The sequence below is a fragment of the Nannobrachium achirus genome, assembly GCF_963921795.1.
Source record: "Nannobrachium achirus genome assembly, chromosome: 17".
NCBI lineage: Eukaryota > Metazoa > Chordata > Actinopteri > Myctophiformes > Myctophidae > Nannobrachium > Nannobrachium achirus.
The window spans coordinates 17,871,882-17,890,333 of NC_137824.1; the positions used below are offsets into that span (position 1 = coordinate 17,871,882).

Here is an 18,452-nt window from a genome sequence, read left to right on the forward strand (position 1 = left end):
CCATTGTGTGGCCAATCAGCTTGTGTTACCTTGTGTTACCATGGTGATTTGGTACATGACCGTCCTCCCCAGGCCTGGGATTGCTGGATGGACGGCAACTTTGGCAAGAAGCAGCAGCCATGTGTTTGGGGGGGGGTTTAGTTTAGTGCTTTACTATACTACTGAGGACTACTTCTACAGCCGTTACATGTGATCTGAAAAGTTTTACTGGATCGTCATGGTTCATCGACCAGGCCACCAGGGACCACCGAGCCGCGGCGTCGCAGCGAAAAGAAGCAGCAGCCATGTGTTTGGGGGGGGGGTTTAGTTTAGTGCTTTACTATACTACTGAGGACTACTTCTACAGCCGTTACATGTGATCTGAAAAGTTTTACTGGATCGTCATGGTTCATCGACCAGGCCACCAGGGACCACCGAGCCGCGGCGTCGCAGCGAAAAGAACTGCTATATAAAGTAAGTGGTTGTTGCTAGATTGATTGATTGATACATACAGTGGTGTATTGGCGTGTTTGGGGGGTCGCGACGTCGCTCCGAGAGCAAGCATGAGATGAGAGATGATTATGCTCATCTCGGATCACAACAGGTGGTCCGCGCGCGGACCACCGATCGAGCAGGGCGTTTAGCTCAGCGGCGTCAGTTCAGAAAAAGCTAAGTTATGGCAACTTGACTGGTGTCTTTCACGCGCGCGAGGCTCGCGTGCAAGACACCAGTCATGTTACATACCTTTACAACAGGCACGATTACAGTACATTTTATTATATTCCCCCTGTAGCCAAGGTATGGCAGCTGCCATAGCTTGCCATACCCAATTGACGCCTCTTTAGCTTAGCTTGGTGAGAAAGGAGGACAGATGCTCCATTTAGTGCAAAACAAACACATCCCAGCAAAACAACCACTATAAGTCACTCGCAAACGTCGCAGTCTGACCAATCCAGCGAGATGGATTGGTCAGACCTTGTACCAGTTCACTGGTACAAGGTCTACTAAAAGGAGATCATGAGATCCATGAAAAGACTAGGCTTATTTCCATAGTAAACCATTGCAGTATCTCATATAACATTGAATGACAGACGGATAGAACACAGTACTATGCAGTAGATATAGTCAGGAAAAAAGGGGGAAATAAAAAACAGTATAAAAACATACAGTAGGTAAATACAAAGAAGGGATTGATTGATTGATTGATTGATTGAAGACTTTATTAGAAGTTTGCATAGGAAAAGGTACAGTTTCATGACGGTACAGTTCACTGGTACAAGGTCTACTAAAAGGAGAGCCATGAAAATACTAAGCTCATAGTGCCTTGCTGGGCTATGAGCTTGTAGATCGGCTATTAGGCATCATATGTAAATGGCAGATCTACAAGCTCATAGCGCGGTGCCGGGCTATGAGCTTGTAGATCTGCTATTTTGGAAATATATGTACCTGTGTATATAAAATGTATAGCAAATAATTATATATACCTTATGGTAATTATGTTTTTTTTTTTTCATAATTACTCTTACTTGCAGTTGCCTGGTCTGGATTCTAACATGGTGAAGTTTGTCGCAGTTGGCTTGACTTTGTCAATACAAACATTTCCATATGAATGTACATCAATTTTTATTTAATTTTATGTATTATGACTTTGAATTGCTCAGGGTAGTTTGACCGTTTTAGTTTGAAGTGACTAAAATGATGATTGCAATGGAACACATCTACAACTATACTGAAGTGAAACAGCAATGTAAAGTTTTTTTTTGTTATCTTTATCAGAGTTTTTATCTTTATTTTTGAGATGTCTGATGTCTAACTGAAGGCTTGAATAAAAAATCCCAGGTCAAAACACAGTGGATTCTACTCTGTCTCTCCTTCATCCTGGGAAGATGAAAAAAGAGCCTCTGTCAGTCTCCTGGCTTCTTCCACTTTCCTGCCTTATAACTAGACCACGGTACAACTTTTTTTAACTTTTTTTTTTACAGCATTATGGCCTGCACCCTGTTCTTCATTTAGAGGTACTGTGTGTTCTTGTACCATTTACCAATTTGTTTCTAGGGCTTCTGAAAGTTTTTTTCCTTTGACCTCAATTATCTCAGAAAGTAAATTTCTGATGCTCCTTTTTCATCTGTACAGCTTTCGCTCTCCCTCAGGTTTCTCCACAGCAGAACACCACAGCAGGACGAAATTTTTATGGTGAAAGCTAAGGTTCCGACTCTATATTCTCTGAAATTTTGGTCAATTTTCGTACATCCTACCATTTTCAATTTATTCCGTCAAAAATGAATGGCCGTCTATGGTGGCAAGGGTTTTACCCTTAAAACCCTTAACATTGTGGCAGTCAAAGTGTTAATCAACATCTTCAAAGTACTTTAGTAACTAAAGTTTTCAAATAATTATAGTGGAATAAAAGTACTATGTTTGCCTTTAGGGTAGAAGTTAAAGTATTGGAAAATTGGAAATACTCCAGCAAAGTAAAAAATAGCTCAAAATTGTACTTATTGTACTTAGTACTTTAGTACATTTATTGTATTTAGTTACTTTACATCACTGCTTTTCTGGTAGGCTGCCTTTTTCTCCATGAAAATGCCTCTCGTCGCCACAGCCGCACCGCATATTAGACAAACACCCTTTTGTTTCACTCTTGTGGAGAAGGCCTCTTCTTCCCACTGCTCGTTCAAGTTGCATGTTTGTTTCTTTCGCTTTTTTTGTCATTTTGACCCAGACTGAGCACCTGGATTATATCAAGCCCCACGGTGCTTGGGTTTGTGATCTATCCAACATGGCACCCATCTAAACAAACACACAATGTCCCTTTACAGCTAAACAGAGCACTAATGAATGCTTTGGAAAGGAAACTTTGGGTATATTTAGACCACGCTCTACCGGTGACATGATGTGCTATTTTTAGAACATGCCCTGCGAGTGCCTCGTTCGCACCTGCAGGGCCACCAGGTGCTCGAGGGCATCGCATCGCGTTGTCTACCACTGCTTTAGAATAGTCTATTGAAAATATATGTTTGGAACATTTTGAATTATGTATTTCTTTAAATAATTCTTCTCTTATGGGGGGGGGGGGAGAAAAACAAAACTAACAGATGGGGTTCGCAGCCAAATACTGTATCAATTTGGGGGTCTTTGACTTGAAAAAACTTCTGCTCCGTAGCACCTTGTCTGTTGTCAATAGAATGGATTCAGTTAGGCCCCGTCGTCACTGTCAGGTGGAAACCTTGTTTCTTGTCACACCATGTCCTGCGCTTGTAGATCTTCTATTTAACTTATTTTTAAACATTTCAGAAAGTGAACATTGTTAAGTGTAGGCTAAGTATTAACAAGAGTTTGTGACTAAATAACAACTACGTTAGATACAGTGGAACACATTGGTTCTTTTTTCGCATTTCTTGTTAAGTAACAGTTTTGGACATACAAGGTTTCCACCCGACAGCAACGATATAAGCCTTCAAACAGTGTGTGTGTGTGTGTGTGTGTGTGTGTGTGTGTGTGTGTGTGTGTGTGTGTGTGTGTGTGTGTGTGTGTGTGTGTGTGTGTGTGTGTGTGTGTGTGTGTGTGTGTGTGTGTGTGTGTGTGTGTGTGTGTGTGTGTGTGTGTGTGTGTGTGTGTGTGTGCGTGCGTGCGTGTGTGTGTGTGTGTGTGTGTACTGTGGACCAATTAACAGGAGCTTAGGATAAGACACCTATTGTACAGTACATTGTTACATTACAACACAACACAATAGTTCAGGGCCAGGGTTGGATTTGGTTATCCACTACTAATTACTGTACTTCAAGATGCTATGTTTTCACAAGGGGGTTAGAGCTTGTTCTCAGCAGCTGCTATAACGAAGCTGGATTGACGCTGAATAAAATCTAAATACAATTAAGCACTATGAACATAAGGGATTCTCACATCATGTATACTTTACTTGTTTACCTTAAAAAACGTGAGCTGCAAGTTCTCACCGGAACTTTTCCCCCTTCTTGTTTACCCATGATACCTGAGGCTGATTCTACAAAATGTATTTTTCTGAAAAACCTATGTTGCTGCTATATCATTAACCCATTTAGAACGGGTACACATTATTTTATATCATTATTTTATGCTTTAACTTTTGAAAAACAGCAGATATACAAGCTCACAACGCGGCACCGAGTGTCACGCTGCGAGCTTGTAGATCTGCTATTTTTGATTTTTTTTTTTTTTTTTTTTTTTTAAACTGAATTTTGACTCGATTCTATAAGTGTCTTTTGAATCCTTCTAAGATTTTATGAAAAACCTATGTTTCTATGTCAGCAATCTGGCTAGCCATCGTCAAAGAAAAGGTCCTTTTCACTTAAATGGAGCTCAGTTAGTCTGTTCTTGAGAGACTACTATGTCAGTGGTTCTCAAACCTTTTCATGTGGGACCCCCAAAATGATATTTATTTGGCCACGGACCCCCATCTCAAAATATTTAGTTCCACGGACCACCCAGTGACCCAGAAGCAAAATTTGAGTTACAAACCTTCGCTTTGAAAATACATATATTCAAAGATTTGCACACATTTTCACAACTTTTTCAAAAATAGCAGATCTACAAGCTGAAGACCCCTGCCATAGGTGTATTCATCAGGATGGGGGGACAGTTATTTAAGTGAATAGCAACATACCAAGCTCACCTGATCAACACTTAACATGAAGATTGAAAACAACAGGCCTCCGTGATGGTCTCAGTAAAATGTACTTTTATGTGCTTTTACTAAATGCACATAAAAGAAATAGCGTAGCATAATTGAAGAAAGCTACCAGTTTTTATTGGCTATATGGTCATGCATTATGCAGCAAGTCTGATCTAACACGAAACAACAGGGAATCTGTGATGGGCAGTGGTGGAAAAAGGACTGCAAATTTTCTTTTACTTAAAGGAGTAGTTCACCCCCAAAATGATTTTTTTTCTATTGATTACTCAGGCCATGGAGAGTAGAGTTCAATAATATTTTTTGTTTTTTGTCACATTCCTAAGACAAAATTTTGATTCGAGTAAATTTACCCCCATTGATTCCGGATGGTGACCCGTTTCGAAATGGGTCACCATCCGGAATCAATGGGGGTAAATTTATTGTTATCACATTTTTGTCTTAGGAATGTGACAAAAAACAAAAAATATATAATTGAACTCTACTCTCCATGGCCTGAGTAATCAATAGAAAAAAAGTCATTTTGGGGGTGAACTACTCCTTTAAGTACTGTAGCCTATAAGTATCAATACCTAGGTACATAGGTACATTTCACACATTTTCAAATGTACAAAATGTATGAAAATCTTTAGAAAATAGTAGATTGTCTATTTTCAAATGGCCGAAATGTATATAGGGCTCAAGTGGTTAATGTATGTTTTGTAATAATAATCAAAATCAAAATCCACAAAGCAACTACATTGTAGTGTAGTCAAAAGTACAATATTTGCCTATGAGATGTTATTGGAGTAGAAGTAAAAGTATTGGAAATTGGAAATACTCCAGTAAAGTAAAAGTACCTCAAAACTGTACTTAGGTACTGTACTAGCTACAGCAGTGGTTCTCAACCTTTTCAGGCCGTGACCCCCAAAATAATCATATTTTAACTGGGGACCCCCACCCTGACGAGCACAAACATAACACGGTTCTATTGTGAAAATAGCAGATCTACATGCTCACAATGCCTCGCGTTGCGAGGCGTTGTGAGCATGTAGATCGTCTATTTTCACAATTTCTGCCTCTATGACAATTTGGCCAAAGTTCTATTTGTCATTTTAGAGGTATTAAAAAGTCCTTAAATTGTCACTTTAGAAATGTGCAGATACCCTCTATACATTAAACTTTATGTTGGTTTGTTTACTGTTGATCTGGGGACCCCCCAAAATAATTTGGGGACCCCCCTGGGGTTCCCGACCCACATGTTGAGAACCACTGAGCTACAGTACAGTACTTGAGTAAATGTTCTTGGTTACTTTACCCCACCGACAACAGGGAAGCTGTGATGTGGGCCGGGCCCGAAGCCCGCTGAGAGATTTACAAAACAAGTAGGAGGACTAAAATCAATTGTGGTAAACACAGGGAGCCAGGGTAGACTGGAGCAATGTGTTCCCTCTGTTTTTGTTTGGACCATTTTAGCAGTCTAGCAGCAGACTTCTTTCTGTCTAAGCTGCAGCCTTTCAACATTCCACTTTTTAGCAAGGCCTGTAAAAAAAAAGAGCATTGCAGTAGTTCAGCCTACTTGAGATGAAAAAGAAAGCTTCCTCGTGAGTTAGGAATGGCTGTGCTCTCTGGCAATGTTACTGAGAAGAAAGAATCTCACTTTGTTTTATGTGGGATTTAAGAATTATTAAAGCTAGACTTCACTCTGTCGAGGTGCCAGCTTGCGTCTTGTGCACTCGTGGCCATATATGGCCTACTTGTGCGCCAGCAGAGCGTGCAAGTACTGCGATTGATGCTGTTCAGTGCTGTCTGTATGTATGTGGGTGGGCAAGTTGGCACTCTGTCGAGGTGCCAACTTCGTCACAAAGAACGGTGCTCTCTCATTGACTTTCGGACGGTAACAGAGAGCCGTAAACAAACCGCATCGAACACAGTACTTGCCTGCTCTGCTGGCGCAAGTAATACGATTCCAAAATAACTCGCGGCGTTAGTTAGACAGTTACTGTAATTGAGCTAATTGATGTAATCGATTATTAATAAAATATAGATCTATTTTTGCATGACACCGGGCTTAAGCAGTTAACAAGACTAATTGATTCAGTCAATTATATTTGCTTTGCTTCGTTTATATATCGCTTCCCGGTTATTCAATTGATCGATAAAGTTGCAAAACTTAGTTTTGCAACTTACATTATGGGACTGAGAATTCAAATCAGAGACTAAAATAACAACCAGGCTTGTTACTTCTGTTTTCATCAAGCAGGTCAGGTTGTTTTATAGAGCTCATCTCTCTTTGCTTTGGGGCCAACTAATACAATCTCTGTCTTATCCTCATTTAATTTAATTACATTATTACGCGTCCATGTATTGATTGCAGACAGACAGACAGGTGGTCAGGGAGCTTAAGTCAAGAAGAATCAACAGATGCCTTATTAACATCAATGCCAAGTCTCACATCACCAACCGTCTTATAGTGAGAGCAGTTTCTCCGCTATGGTTAGCTCGGAAACCTTTTGAAAGATAACAATCTTCTTTCAAAAAGTCTCCGATTCTCATTTAGAAAGTTGTTGTTTACTTGGTTGGAATTCCCAACTTGTTTTAAAGAGGTTTAATTGCTTATAACTCCATAATCTAAGTTAGAGGTTTCGCATCAGCAGGCATCATGGTTCGAATTGATGCCTGTGGGGAATGACCTGTTTGAAATGCATGCGGTTATCCAATCAATGCCTGTTGTGTAACACAGTTTACCCGTTGTGCCTCAGTACTTAGTTCAGTACCCACTATTACCCAGTACTTGGCGGCCGGTCTATGACGTTATGTTGATAACATCAGGGATCTCTGGGCATAAGATGCACAGAATCTGACAATCACAAACAGATAGATGAACGGACTGATACAGGGATCTCCATGTAAGGGGACTCAGAGACAGCCGTCAATCAGAGTAGTGAGGTAAAGTTCTTGAGAAGTAGGGGCTTAGCCATCTCCAGGATGTCCAGGTCTGGGTCCAGGGACCTGCCCAGGCCCTCCAGCACCATGACGGCAAACACAACGGACGCAAAGTTACTCTCCAGCTTCACCCGGTGGTCCACAAGAAGGCCAAAGACCCTGGAGAGTAAGCCAGCCACTTGGATCTGTCCCAGGGAGAGGGTGTTGCTGAGGGCGAGGTCCACCAGCTCCGCCATCTCCCTCTTGAACCTGGGTACGTCCTCACACTCGTTGGCCCTGGCGTGACGCAAGATGAGCTCGGCGACCTGCTCCCCCTGACGTAGCACCACTGCGGTTACGACAGCCTTGAGGTTGGCCAGGTCCTGCTCACTGAGCTGGGCCACGATCCCCGCGTCCAGCAGAACCAATCGCAGAGGTTCTGCCCGCGGCCTGAACCTCGCCGCCACCCTCTCCCACAGGCGGGTCAGGATGGTCTTATTGCCCCGGGCCTCACCTGGGATGTCCCCTGCCCCGGGAACATCCCCCCGATGCTGGACCAGGATGTTTCCAGGGTGAAGGTCCCCGTGGACAAAGTTGTCCACAAACACCATCTTTAGCAGGGTCTGCACCCCTATGCTGGCTAATCTCTGCTTCACCTCCGGTGGAACCCCAGAGCTCAGGTAGTTGCTTATGGGCTCGCTATCTTCAAAGGTTTCCACTAAGATGGTCCTGGTGATGAATGGACGCAACGGAGTGGGGAACTTTACGGAAGCGACATCCCGGAAGTTTTCGCTGAATCGCTCGATATTCCTGGCTTCAAAGCGGAGGTCAATCTGTTTGGTGATGAGTTTTCCAAACTCCTCTACAATCTCTGGCAGACTGAGCCATTTAAGTCCAGGCAGACAGTGGAGCAACTGGCTGCCTGCTCTCATCAGCAGCAAGTCCATCTCCACCTGCCTCTTAACGCCTGGGTGGAGGACCTTGATAGCCACTGGTATCGAATGCTTCATGCCTGGGTGGCTGCGACTGTGTTGACTCCCTGCGGGGTCTGCCCCCTGCGGAGCGCTGAAGTTCTTCCAGAGTCCCCACAAGCATCTGGTCATTCCCCAGAGACCAGGGGTCTCCCAGGCAACCAGTAGATTCTCTTTTCTCTCCATCTCCTCTAGGAGTGTCTGAAATGCAGAGGCCGAGCCTCGGTACACCTGCGCCACACAGCCACAGCCCACCGGCTCCTGGCTCTCTAACACAAGCAGCTCCCTCCAGCCTTCACCGAACTCCCGGCATAGACGCCGCTCGGTGTGTTCCCAGGAGTGCGGGCGCACGTTGACGTGGAGCCTGGAGAAGCGATCGCAGAACTCCCGGGAGAAGACATCCCGTCGGCTGCTGGCCCATTGGCCCAGCTTGATGAAGGTCATGCCGGAGGTCTCCGTCGACCACAGCAGGGCATCCAGCCAGAGAGACGCCCAGCGAGGGGAGACCAATGTCAGGGGGTAGAGGAGGAGAAGGGGGGTAAATCTGAGAAGCAGTACCAGTGCCCGGAGGCTGAGGTGCAGGAAGAAGACGAGTTTGTCGGCTTGGACTCGAGCTACACGTTTTTTCTCCGTGGTCTGATGCGTGATGAGAGCTTCTTGGCACCTGGCCGTGCCTGGAGACACAATCACTGCTGCACCCCAGCAAAACAATGTCACTTTAGGGAGCTGGGTTAGAACGTAGCCATGTTGGAACAGATGTGTTCTTGGACTACGGAGTGGTGTGAATCTTGTAAACGCTCTTGCTTTCTGAACTGTGGACCTCAGGTTGAAGATGGATCTTGTGCCAAAGGCAACCCTTGTTAAGTGAAATAATGGCATCGCGGTCGCTGAAGCAAGTTACTCCTCGTGTTACGATCCTGTGTTGCTTCGGTGTGTGTTGAACATGCCTGTAGGGGTCACACTTCCAATGCCATTCAACGACATCCAAGACAGCTTGTGTGTGATGTAACTTCGTAGAAACCAAATAACATGAAGTGACCTTAATATCCTGCAATGCTACAAGTGTGAACTGCTTAAATATTTATGGAAGTAGAAATCGGTATAGGTTGTTTTCAGTCAAAGTAGATCCATCGCACCATATCAAATATGTATGCATTCATGATATGGTCTTTTTGCACAGCAAAACTGCTAAATATAATGCATTGTGGATGTCAACATTACCATAACTTGACATTAATTCATTCAGTTCTTGGAGGCTAAGTCTATGACATCAGTACTATGACGTCAGTTCTATGATGTCAGGCCATCTCCATATACTTGGGCAACGACCGAGGACAGATACGTTGAGAATCCTGGCATTTGTAGTTATATCCAAGTTTAAAAGCATACTACAAAATAAACCAGTTTAACCATGGGATGGAAATCCTATATATTGTTTTGACAGGGGTCCCCCAGGACTGAAAATAACAGATCTACAAGTCACTGAACCCTTCTCTATAACACCCTGCCATGTTGCCTTGCTCAAAGCAGTGTTAATTTTGACAGCATTTTTTAAATTTTGTTTGGTCTTAGTCTTTTGAATAAAATCTCATATTTTAGTCATCTGACAAGTTTTAGTCTAGTTTGAGTCGTCATAATGGCTGATTTTACACTTGGTTGCATGCTGGAAATGGTAGATCTACAAGCTCACAACACGTTGCAGTGCAACATGTTGTGAGCTTGTAGATCTTTTATTTTCAGAGCGCAACACCCGTGCGCAACCAATCATAAAATGGCGTGTCGTTTAGTTCTACTGGATCTCCTCTCAACTAGTCCTTCCCTAACATTTAATCTAGTTTTTGTTTGTCAACAAAATTGTCAATACATTTAGTCTTAGTTTTAGTCATCATAGCTTCGTTTTTATTTAGTTTTTATGTCGTTTTCGACAGTGAAAGGTATTCGACAATTTTTTGTCATCATTTTAGTGAATGTACAGTATAGTGTAAACTGAGTGTTTGGGGGGAGTGGGGCTGCAGAGACATACAGAAAAATATCTTCAATAATACATGATGCATTCATACAATTTCAATGTGCTACACTTGGAAAACGGAACAGAACAACATGCCTACTGTAAATGGCTCTGTCTACACGCAAACTGTGCCAGGAGCTAATTACCCAGGGAATGATTTATGCAACGAGCAGGAGGAGAATTAAGAGTTGATTCACTGTATGCTTTTTTCCCTCTTTTTAATGAATTAGACTTGGGGAGAGTATGGAGTTTTATCGAGTCATAAGTCCAACATAAATTTGAATTGTAACTGTGGTGAAAACAGGACAGTTTGATGGTGAACCTTGTGAACCAGTGGTGTAAAGTAACTAAGTAATTTACTTAAGTAAAATTTTGAGTTATGTGTACTTAACTTGAGTATTTTCAATTTCCAATCCTTTTATTTCTACTCCACTACATCTCGGTTCTTTGCAGGTATAAATGATTATATTATAAAACATACATTAATCCACTTTGGGCCCTATTTTTATACCTAGGCTATTTGAAAATAGACGATTTACAAGGTCACATCGCTGTGAGCTTGTAGATCTGCTAATTTCAAACATTTTGTACTTTCACTTTTGGCGCTTTAAGTATGTTTTGATGCCAATACTTTCTTACTTTTACTCCAGTACATTTTGAATTCTGGACTTTTACTTGTAAGGGTGCACACACACCTAAGTGTACCTATGAGAGTGGAATCCGCGTTCCGCCAATGCATTTCAATGGGAAGGGGGTTGTTTTCATGTCAGTGGAGGATATCTGCGCGCTGCGCCGACCTTGCGTTTATGCCGGAGCTCCGGTTTTTCCCCCTCTGTCCAATCGGGTGAGTCGAAGGCGGAATGGGGAGGGTTCTGGAAGTGACTGACAGGTGCGTCGCTGCATGCTTTGGGACAGAATGCGCTCTCTGCGTTTTTACTCAGCCGCGCACCAAAAGAGTTTATCCGCTTGCGACCATATTTTGGTGTGTGTGCACCCTTACAGAGTATTTCTACATATCGTCGTTGTCGGGCATGAAACCTCGTATCTCCAAGTTTCAAATGTGTACGTTCTTTCGCAAAGTAAATCCCTGCTTCATCGTACAAGGCTGACGTCGCACAAAAGTAGTGAAAACAGCAGATCTACAAGCACACAACGCCTCGCGGTGCGAGGCGTTGTGTGCTTGTAGATCGGCTGTTTTCACTAGTTTAAATCATTTTTAAAATGATAAATGCAAAACGAACGGTTTTGGACATATACACGTTTTTCACCCGGCAACGACGATATATACTGCAGTATGGATACTTTTACTTGCGTAAAACATTTGAGTACCTTTTCCACCACTGTTCAAAACCGGGCCATTTTCAGTTATTTGTCGACTCTACTGAGGAGGACACAGAGCCTGAAACGGGGACGGTCCCAGACACACAGGGATGTCTGCTCAGCTATTTTAAAAGCTCCTCTCCGTTCTGTTTCCATTCAGTGTAATTAAGCAGTGTGATCATTTTTAGACGCCTCCTCAGTAGTCCACGTCTATGTTAATGCATATGTTAAATAAACAAGTGTAGACATCGCTAACTATATACTGTACAGTACTGCAGTGGGAAGAGGGCGTTCCCCTGAGCGCAGATCTCCGCCAGGCCGGGTTGCCCACCCAGAGCTGTGCCAGCTGTGGGATGTGCGTGTTTCAATTTGTGTGAGTGGACTGTGGACAACATTTGTAGGAGTAGTAACAAAAATGTTGAAATGTTTGAAGAAACTGCAAAATGAAGAAGAAAGGAAAACAACATAAAAATATTGTGTAGAAGTTTAGCTTAGCCATTTGGGAAGTGTATGTGCAAAGTTTGACACCGTTCGGTTTAGCGGTGCTGCAGATTAGCTGTTCACACACACAGTCGACAGGTGGCGAAAACATAATCCCCGCCCTCAGCTGTTTCGGCCTGGCGGAGATAATGACTTGTGGGTAACAAAGACAGGACCCTGTAAAAGTTCCCTCAAACAGAAATAAATTATGGCAAATGGGCCGCTCAATATTAATGCCATGCAGGTTTAATATATGCTGTGAGTACTGTACTGTATGTGCTGAGTTGACGCATAATGCTGTACGGCGTGTACGCTGCACCTCTGTAGCTGTGTGTGCTAACAGCACAGCCAGAGATTCTGTACAGAGATAAACCATTAGCAGAGAGAGTTTTGATAAGGGAGACAAGAGAGTCAGCCTTTATTCATCCCCGTCTTTTCGCGTTGCCACTCCACATTAGCCGAGCACAGTGCTTATATAATTGTGCTTGGAAGAGAGTGTTTTCTGGCAAGGTTCCTTGTTTGTGGGCCGCGCTGATTAACACGGTCAAATGGCAGCACATGGCAGTACCAGTATGCCCATACTTTAAGTCCAGAGTGAGAAAATGGTCTTTATACTGGTTTATACAGGGGCGTCACAAGGGGGGGAAAAGTGGGACTGAGTTATTAGGGCCCAAGGTGGAGGGGCCTTAATTATTTTATACTTTAGCTATTGAAAAATAGCAGATATACAAGCTCACAGCGTGGCACCGAGTGCCGCGCTGCGAGCTTGTAGATCTGCTATTTTTTTTTAAGTTGTGAAAATATGTGCAAATCTTTGAATATAATGTGTTTTTTAAGTGGACATTTGTAACTCAAATTTTGCTTCTGGGGCAGTGGGTCCCTGCAACTAAATATTTTGAGATGGGGGTCCGTGGCCAAATACATGTCATTTTGTGGGTCCTTCACATGAAGATGTTTGAGCACCACTGACTTAGAAACATAGGTTTTTCGAAAAACCTTAGAAGGATTTAAAAGACATGTATAGAATCAGGTCAAAAATATTAAATATATAAGACTTAAGCACAAATCTTCACTATTAAAAAAAAATAGCAGATCTACACGATCGCATACGCTTGTATCTGCTATTTTATCAATAGTTAAAGCACAAAATAGTAATAATGCGTTCCCAGTCTAAATGGGTTAAACCCCTTCCCCTATGAAGAACATTCATGGGGGGGGCCCGCAGTGAATCCTTGTACCCAGGGCCCAGAATTTGGTGCGACACCCCTGATGCTCGTACTGTAAGTCCAGAATGAAAAAAATTATCTTTACGCTGGTCTCCCGGCAACACATCAGCCCCCTGCCCAACCCCCACCCCTCTATTCTCCGACGATCGTTTTCGGCCTCTTATAGTCATCGCATGCATGGATTAACTCGGAAGCCAATGTTGGGCGCAAAACATACTGGCAGCAATCCTCTCACTCTGGACTCTTAGCATGTTTTCTGCCGGCGAGGAGATTTACTCTCCTCAAAGGCCAGTTAAAACACTTAGGCCTAGAATTATTGAATGCTTTAACTATTGAAAAATAGCAGATATACGAGCTTGTAGATCTGCTATTTTTGAAAAATCGTGAAAATGTGTGTACATTTTTCAATATATATTTTTCAAAGCAAACTTTTGTAGCTCAAATCTCTGCTTCTGGGGGGGTCCCTGGAACAACATATTTTGAGATGGGCGTCTGCTGCCAAATAAATAATTTTGGGGGTCCTTGACATGAAAAACTTTGAGAACCGCTGATTTAGAGGAAGGATTTTAGAAGTCGGGTTCAAAGATCGGGTCAAAGATATTCAAAGACTTACACACATTTTCAAGATTTTTCAAAAATAGTTAAAGCATTAAAATAACGGTTAAAGTGGTCAAGATCTAACGCGACTCGGGCGCGTTCCAGGGCTATGAGGGTTAAAACATTTAGATGAGTAACAACACGGAAGACATGCTTTATGACTGCCTGACGCCCCGCTATGCCAGCGCTCAATGCACTCCTCTGGCTTATTCAAACAGATGCTTTATACGGGGGGACGGAGACCAAGAGCTAACAATCCGGGGACGCCTTAACCCAGTCAGAACGGGTACACATTTTGTGTATCATTATTTTATGCTTTAACTATTGAAAAATAGCAGATCTACAAGCTCACAGCGCGGCACCGAGTGCCGCGCTGCGAGCTTGTAGATCTGCTATTTTTGAAAAATCGTGAAAATTTGAATTTTGACCCGATTCTATAAGTGTCTTTTGAATCCTTCAAAGGTTTTTTGAAAAACCTATGTTTCTATGTCAGCAATCTGGCTATAGCCATCGTCAACGAAAAGGTCCTTTTCACTTAAATGGAGCTCAGTTGGTCTGAGGTTGAGAGACTACTATGTCAGTGGTTCTCAAACCTTTTCATGTGAAGGACCCCCAAAATGATATTTATTTGGCCACGGACCCCCATCTCAAAACATTTAGTTCCAGGGACCCCCCAGAAGCAAAATTTGAGTTACCAACGTTCGCTTTGAAAATACATGTAGTCAAAGATTTGCACACATTTTCACGACTTTTAAAAAAATATCAGATCTACAAGCTCGCAGCGTTGCACTCGGTGCCGCGCTGTGAGCTTGTATATCTGCTATTTTTCACTGGTTAAATTATTCAATAATTCTAGGCCTAAACAGGTTAAGATGGTGCTTCACATTTATATTTGCGTGTTTGTTGCGCATCTTAAATGAGACTCTAAGTGGATAGTTTCGCCGGGAGAAATCACACAGCACAAATTGGCACAACGCTCGCGAACCCGGCCTAAAGATAGCTTCTCGGCTCTCTCTTCCCGAGGTGCATTACAGCGCTCTCCAGGGGAAGTGCCAGATTTCTTGCCGTATAATCTCGTTCCGTGGTTTGTCAAATCTCAGTTCTCGAGTCGGTGCCAGACGGAGGACTTTTAAAGCTTTTTGTCTGGGCGACCGCGGGGACACTTGCTCGCCTTGGCGGGCGCTTCACACAGATCTGCATCTTCTGAACTTGGAGGAGGAAGTACTCAGATGTTTTACTTGAGTGAAAGTAGCAATATAAACTATCAGACATCATACCCTTTTATGCCCATACATGGAGATCCCTGTCTGTAGAACCAGCCACACAGATATGGGCTGTCTTGGCCATCTGTCTTGACCATATATGGATTCTGTTAGTGTGGTATGTCACCGATGTGGCTTCCATATATGGACATTCCCATCCCATATGAAGTCATGTTAGATATGGGCTTAATATTGATGACATCAGGGAACTCCATATATGGGCATAAAAGGGATTCTGTTAGTGTGACATCACAGTGAAGCCAGAGCGTGACATCAGAGCTGCAAACCCATTCTGTTCAGAGTGGTTCCCCTGACATCACAGTGACGTCAGAGCATGATGTCGCTGAGCTTGATGTCAGAGCGACAAACCCATAGAACCACAGTGTCAGGCGTGACAGAGATACATACATACAGACAAGCTGTTACCATTCACATTACAGGGTCTTCAACAGGGGGTCCGCGACCCCTAGGGGGTCCGCGGAGGTACTGCAGGGGGTCCGCGAAATTATTGCTTAACAAAAAAAAAAAAAAAAGATTTAAAAAAAAAAAAAAAATCTTTTTAATTTTTTTCATTTTTCACATTTATGTTAAAAAATAAATCATGATTCTATCCATTTTGAACAGCTTGAATACATGATTACTATGCAATTGACAGATTGTTGATATTATTGACATTGGTTCTCAGTTAATAAGTAGTATGTTTAGAAATGGTCCCACGGCCCACCCTGCTCGCTGTAACTTGTACATGTTTAAAATAAAAAATATGTCGTAGCCCCGACCCCCCCCCCCTCCCTATGAGGTGGTAGGGGGTCCCTGCTCCATCTCCCCATCAGTTTGGGGGTCCCCGGCCTGAAAACGTTGAAGACCCCTGCATTAGAGCCCTGCACGGGCCTAAAATGTGGGCCCGGGCCCGGGCCTGGCCCGTGGACTTCAGTCCAGGCCCGGCCCGTGGCCCGTTTGGTGCCGCTATTTAAAGCCCGAGCCCGGCCCGAAGCCCGTCACCTTATTATTAATTAATTATTATTTGTGTGCGTGGCTTTCACTGCTGCGCGCTGCTGCAGCTACACTCTCAAGGGGAGTCCATACTGTCACAGACCACCGAAATTTGCGTCGGAAAGGTCCAGTTCAACTACAAAATGACATCTCTTGCAACTTCTGAAAAGGATTACTCCTAATTTGAGTTCGGAAAGCTGCACGCACGTCAGAAAGTCGAAACTTTTCGACGAAAACTATGGTCGGAGAGGACGGAGACTGAGAGACGTATGTACAGCCCTCTATACTATAGCTGTACTCGTCTTGCGCTCTGATTAAAAGAAAGAAGTCAACACAACAGCACAGCAAGTAATTACACACACATCACAACGCAAGAAATCTTCTTCCACCCACCGTTTGTTATGTTACTGTATATCTTCACAGCAATTAGATATTGATATTATTAAACAATCTTGCCGCCCGTGGTTACAAGCCATCTCGTAAAATACAGAGTATCGTCCAGTACTAAAGAGTAAAGACACACGCACGCATCCCGTAACTGATACGGGACTCGGGAGGTCGGGGAATCATTACAGGGCGATTTATTTGAGAAATGACGGTGAAATGGGTGAAACTACAGTAGTGCTCCTAATTTTCTAGTCTCGCTGTGTACGCAGAGTCGCAGAGTAGACTTGTGTGAGTGTGTGAGAAGAAAAGCCGTCAAGCCCTCGGCTCGTTGCGGCTCTCCATTGGCTAATGTACTCATGTCACGACCAATCAGAGCCATGTTGCTATAGATACAGATAGAACCCATAGCCTAGAAGGCTATTAGCCTAGAAGGCTATGGGAGGCAGACAGGAAGCACTCACTCACACACACCACACTCCATTCTAGCTAAGCGCACACACAGAGACGTCATGTGTGAAATTCACAGCGCAAAATGTTCCGAGTATGGTTCTGAGCCCGGGCCCGGCCCTAGGCCCGTTGGTGAGTTTCTAAACGAGCACAAGCCCGGCCCGTTTTGGCGGTCCGGGCCGGGCCCTGGTCAGGTCAGGTCGGGCTTGCAGGGCTCTAATTCACATACTATCTGCGACCTACGGTCGCAACAACAATAATATACTCCTCATACAAGTAAAAGGCATTTTTCTAAGTATAAGAGTATAGAGCACCGAAGTCTGATGTCATTTACTCATCCTACCTGGGTCGCATTATTTTCCCATCTTCTGAATTCCCATAGACTTTGTTATATCGCGCCATATAAGAACTGTGTTAAAAAATAAATAAACGAATGATCCCGGCAGTTTGACTCGTATGGATATGAAGAATGAACTGACGGTGAGAAAACTGTAATATTACCTTTTATTTGCCAGAAACAGACTGTATCAAATACAAGTGACTGACTATAGTAAACTATACAGAGCCACCTCTGTGACAATATCACAGAGACAGTATGGGGGGTTTTTTTGGACCACAATGCTTATACTGAATGAGATGATTTTAACCTCCGTGACCCAGGTGATGAACGAGTGACATCAGGGTTTCTTTATTCTATTGCCATAAATATACCTACTATACTTAACTACTATTTACTATGCTTTTTTATTACTGTGAGAACAGTGGTTTCTGTTGTAGCATGCTAACTTTCCACTGGTAGGCAGTAGGCGGGTTTCTGAACTGTCCACAGCCCTGCTCTGAGACACAGACAGAAATTGAACATTATTAAAATGAGCATCAGTGAGGATTATTTGGAAGATAGGTTGAAAATGGGCAAAGTTGCTCCTTTAAAGCCCCTATCATAGTAGGCGATAAGCTATCCACCGTGGTGTAGTCTTTTTAAGTCATAAAACTACAACATTGCGTCATTACTCGCGGTGAAGAGCTATCCACCGCGAACCCCGACACATCTCTCTGCTTTCACTTTCAGACAGATCGGCCCATCACCCCGTTCACTGATTGGTCGATCTAGACCAGTCAGTCACAGTGATAGGACTTCACCGTGACTGATGGCATCACCTAAAATTTGCTCTTCACCCCAGACTCTGATAAGGGCTTAAGTGGTCATCT

The 18,452-nt window shown here is 43.3% G+C and overlaps 2 protein-coding genes across 2 annotated transcripts in view; one reads left to right on the forward strand and one right to left on the reverse strand.

The window, feature by feature from the left end:
• The window catches only part of unc5a (unc-5 netrin receptor A), a gene marked incomplete at both ends in the record, with an annotated part of 299,628 nt that overhangs the window by 222,301 nt on the left and 58,875 nt on the right, over positions 1–18,452 (forward strand). The gene's annotated exons all lie outside the window — the stretch shown is intronic.
• On the reverse strand, positions 7,564–9,402 carry LOC308301893 (putative aarF domain-containing protein kinase 2; the record flags this gene model as incomplete). Its single annotated transcript, XM_080746041.1, has 1 exon — positions 7,564–9,402. One exon carries the CDS (start codon positions 9,400–9,402, stop codon positions 7,564–7,566), a length of 1,839 nt encoding a protein of 612 aa, XP_080602167.1.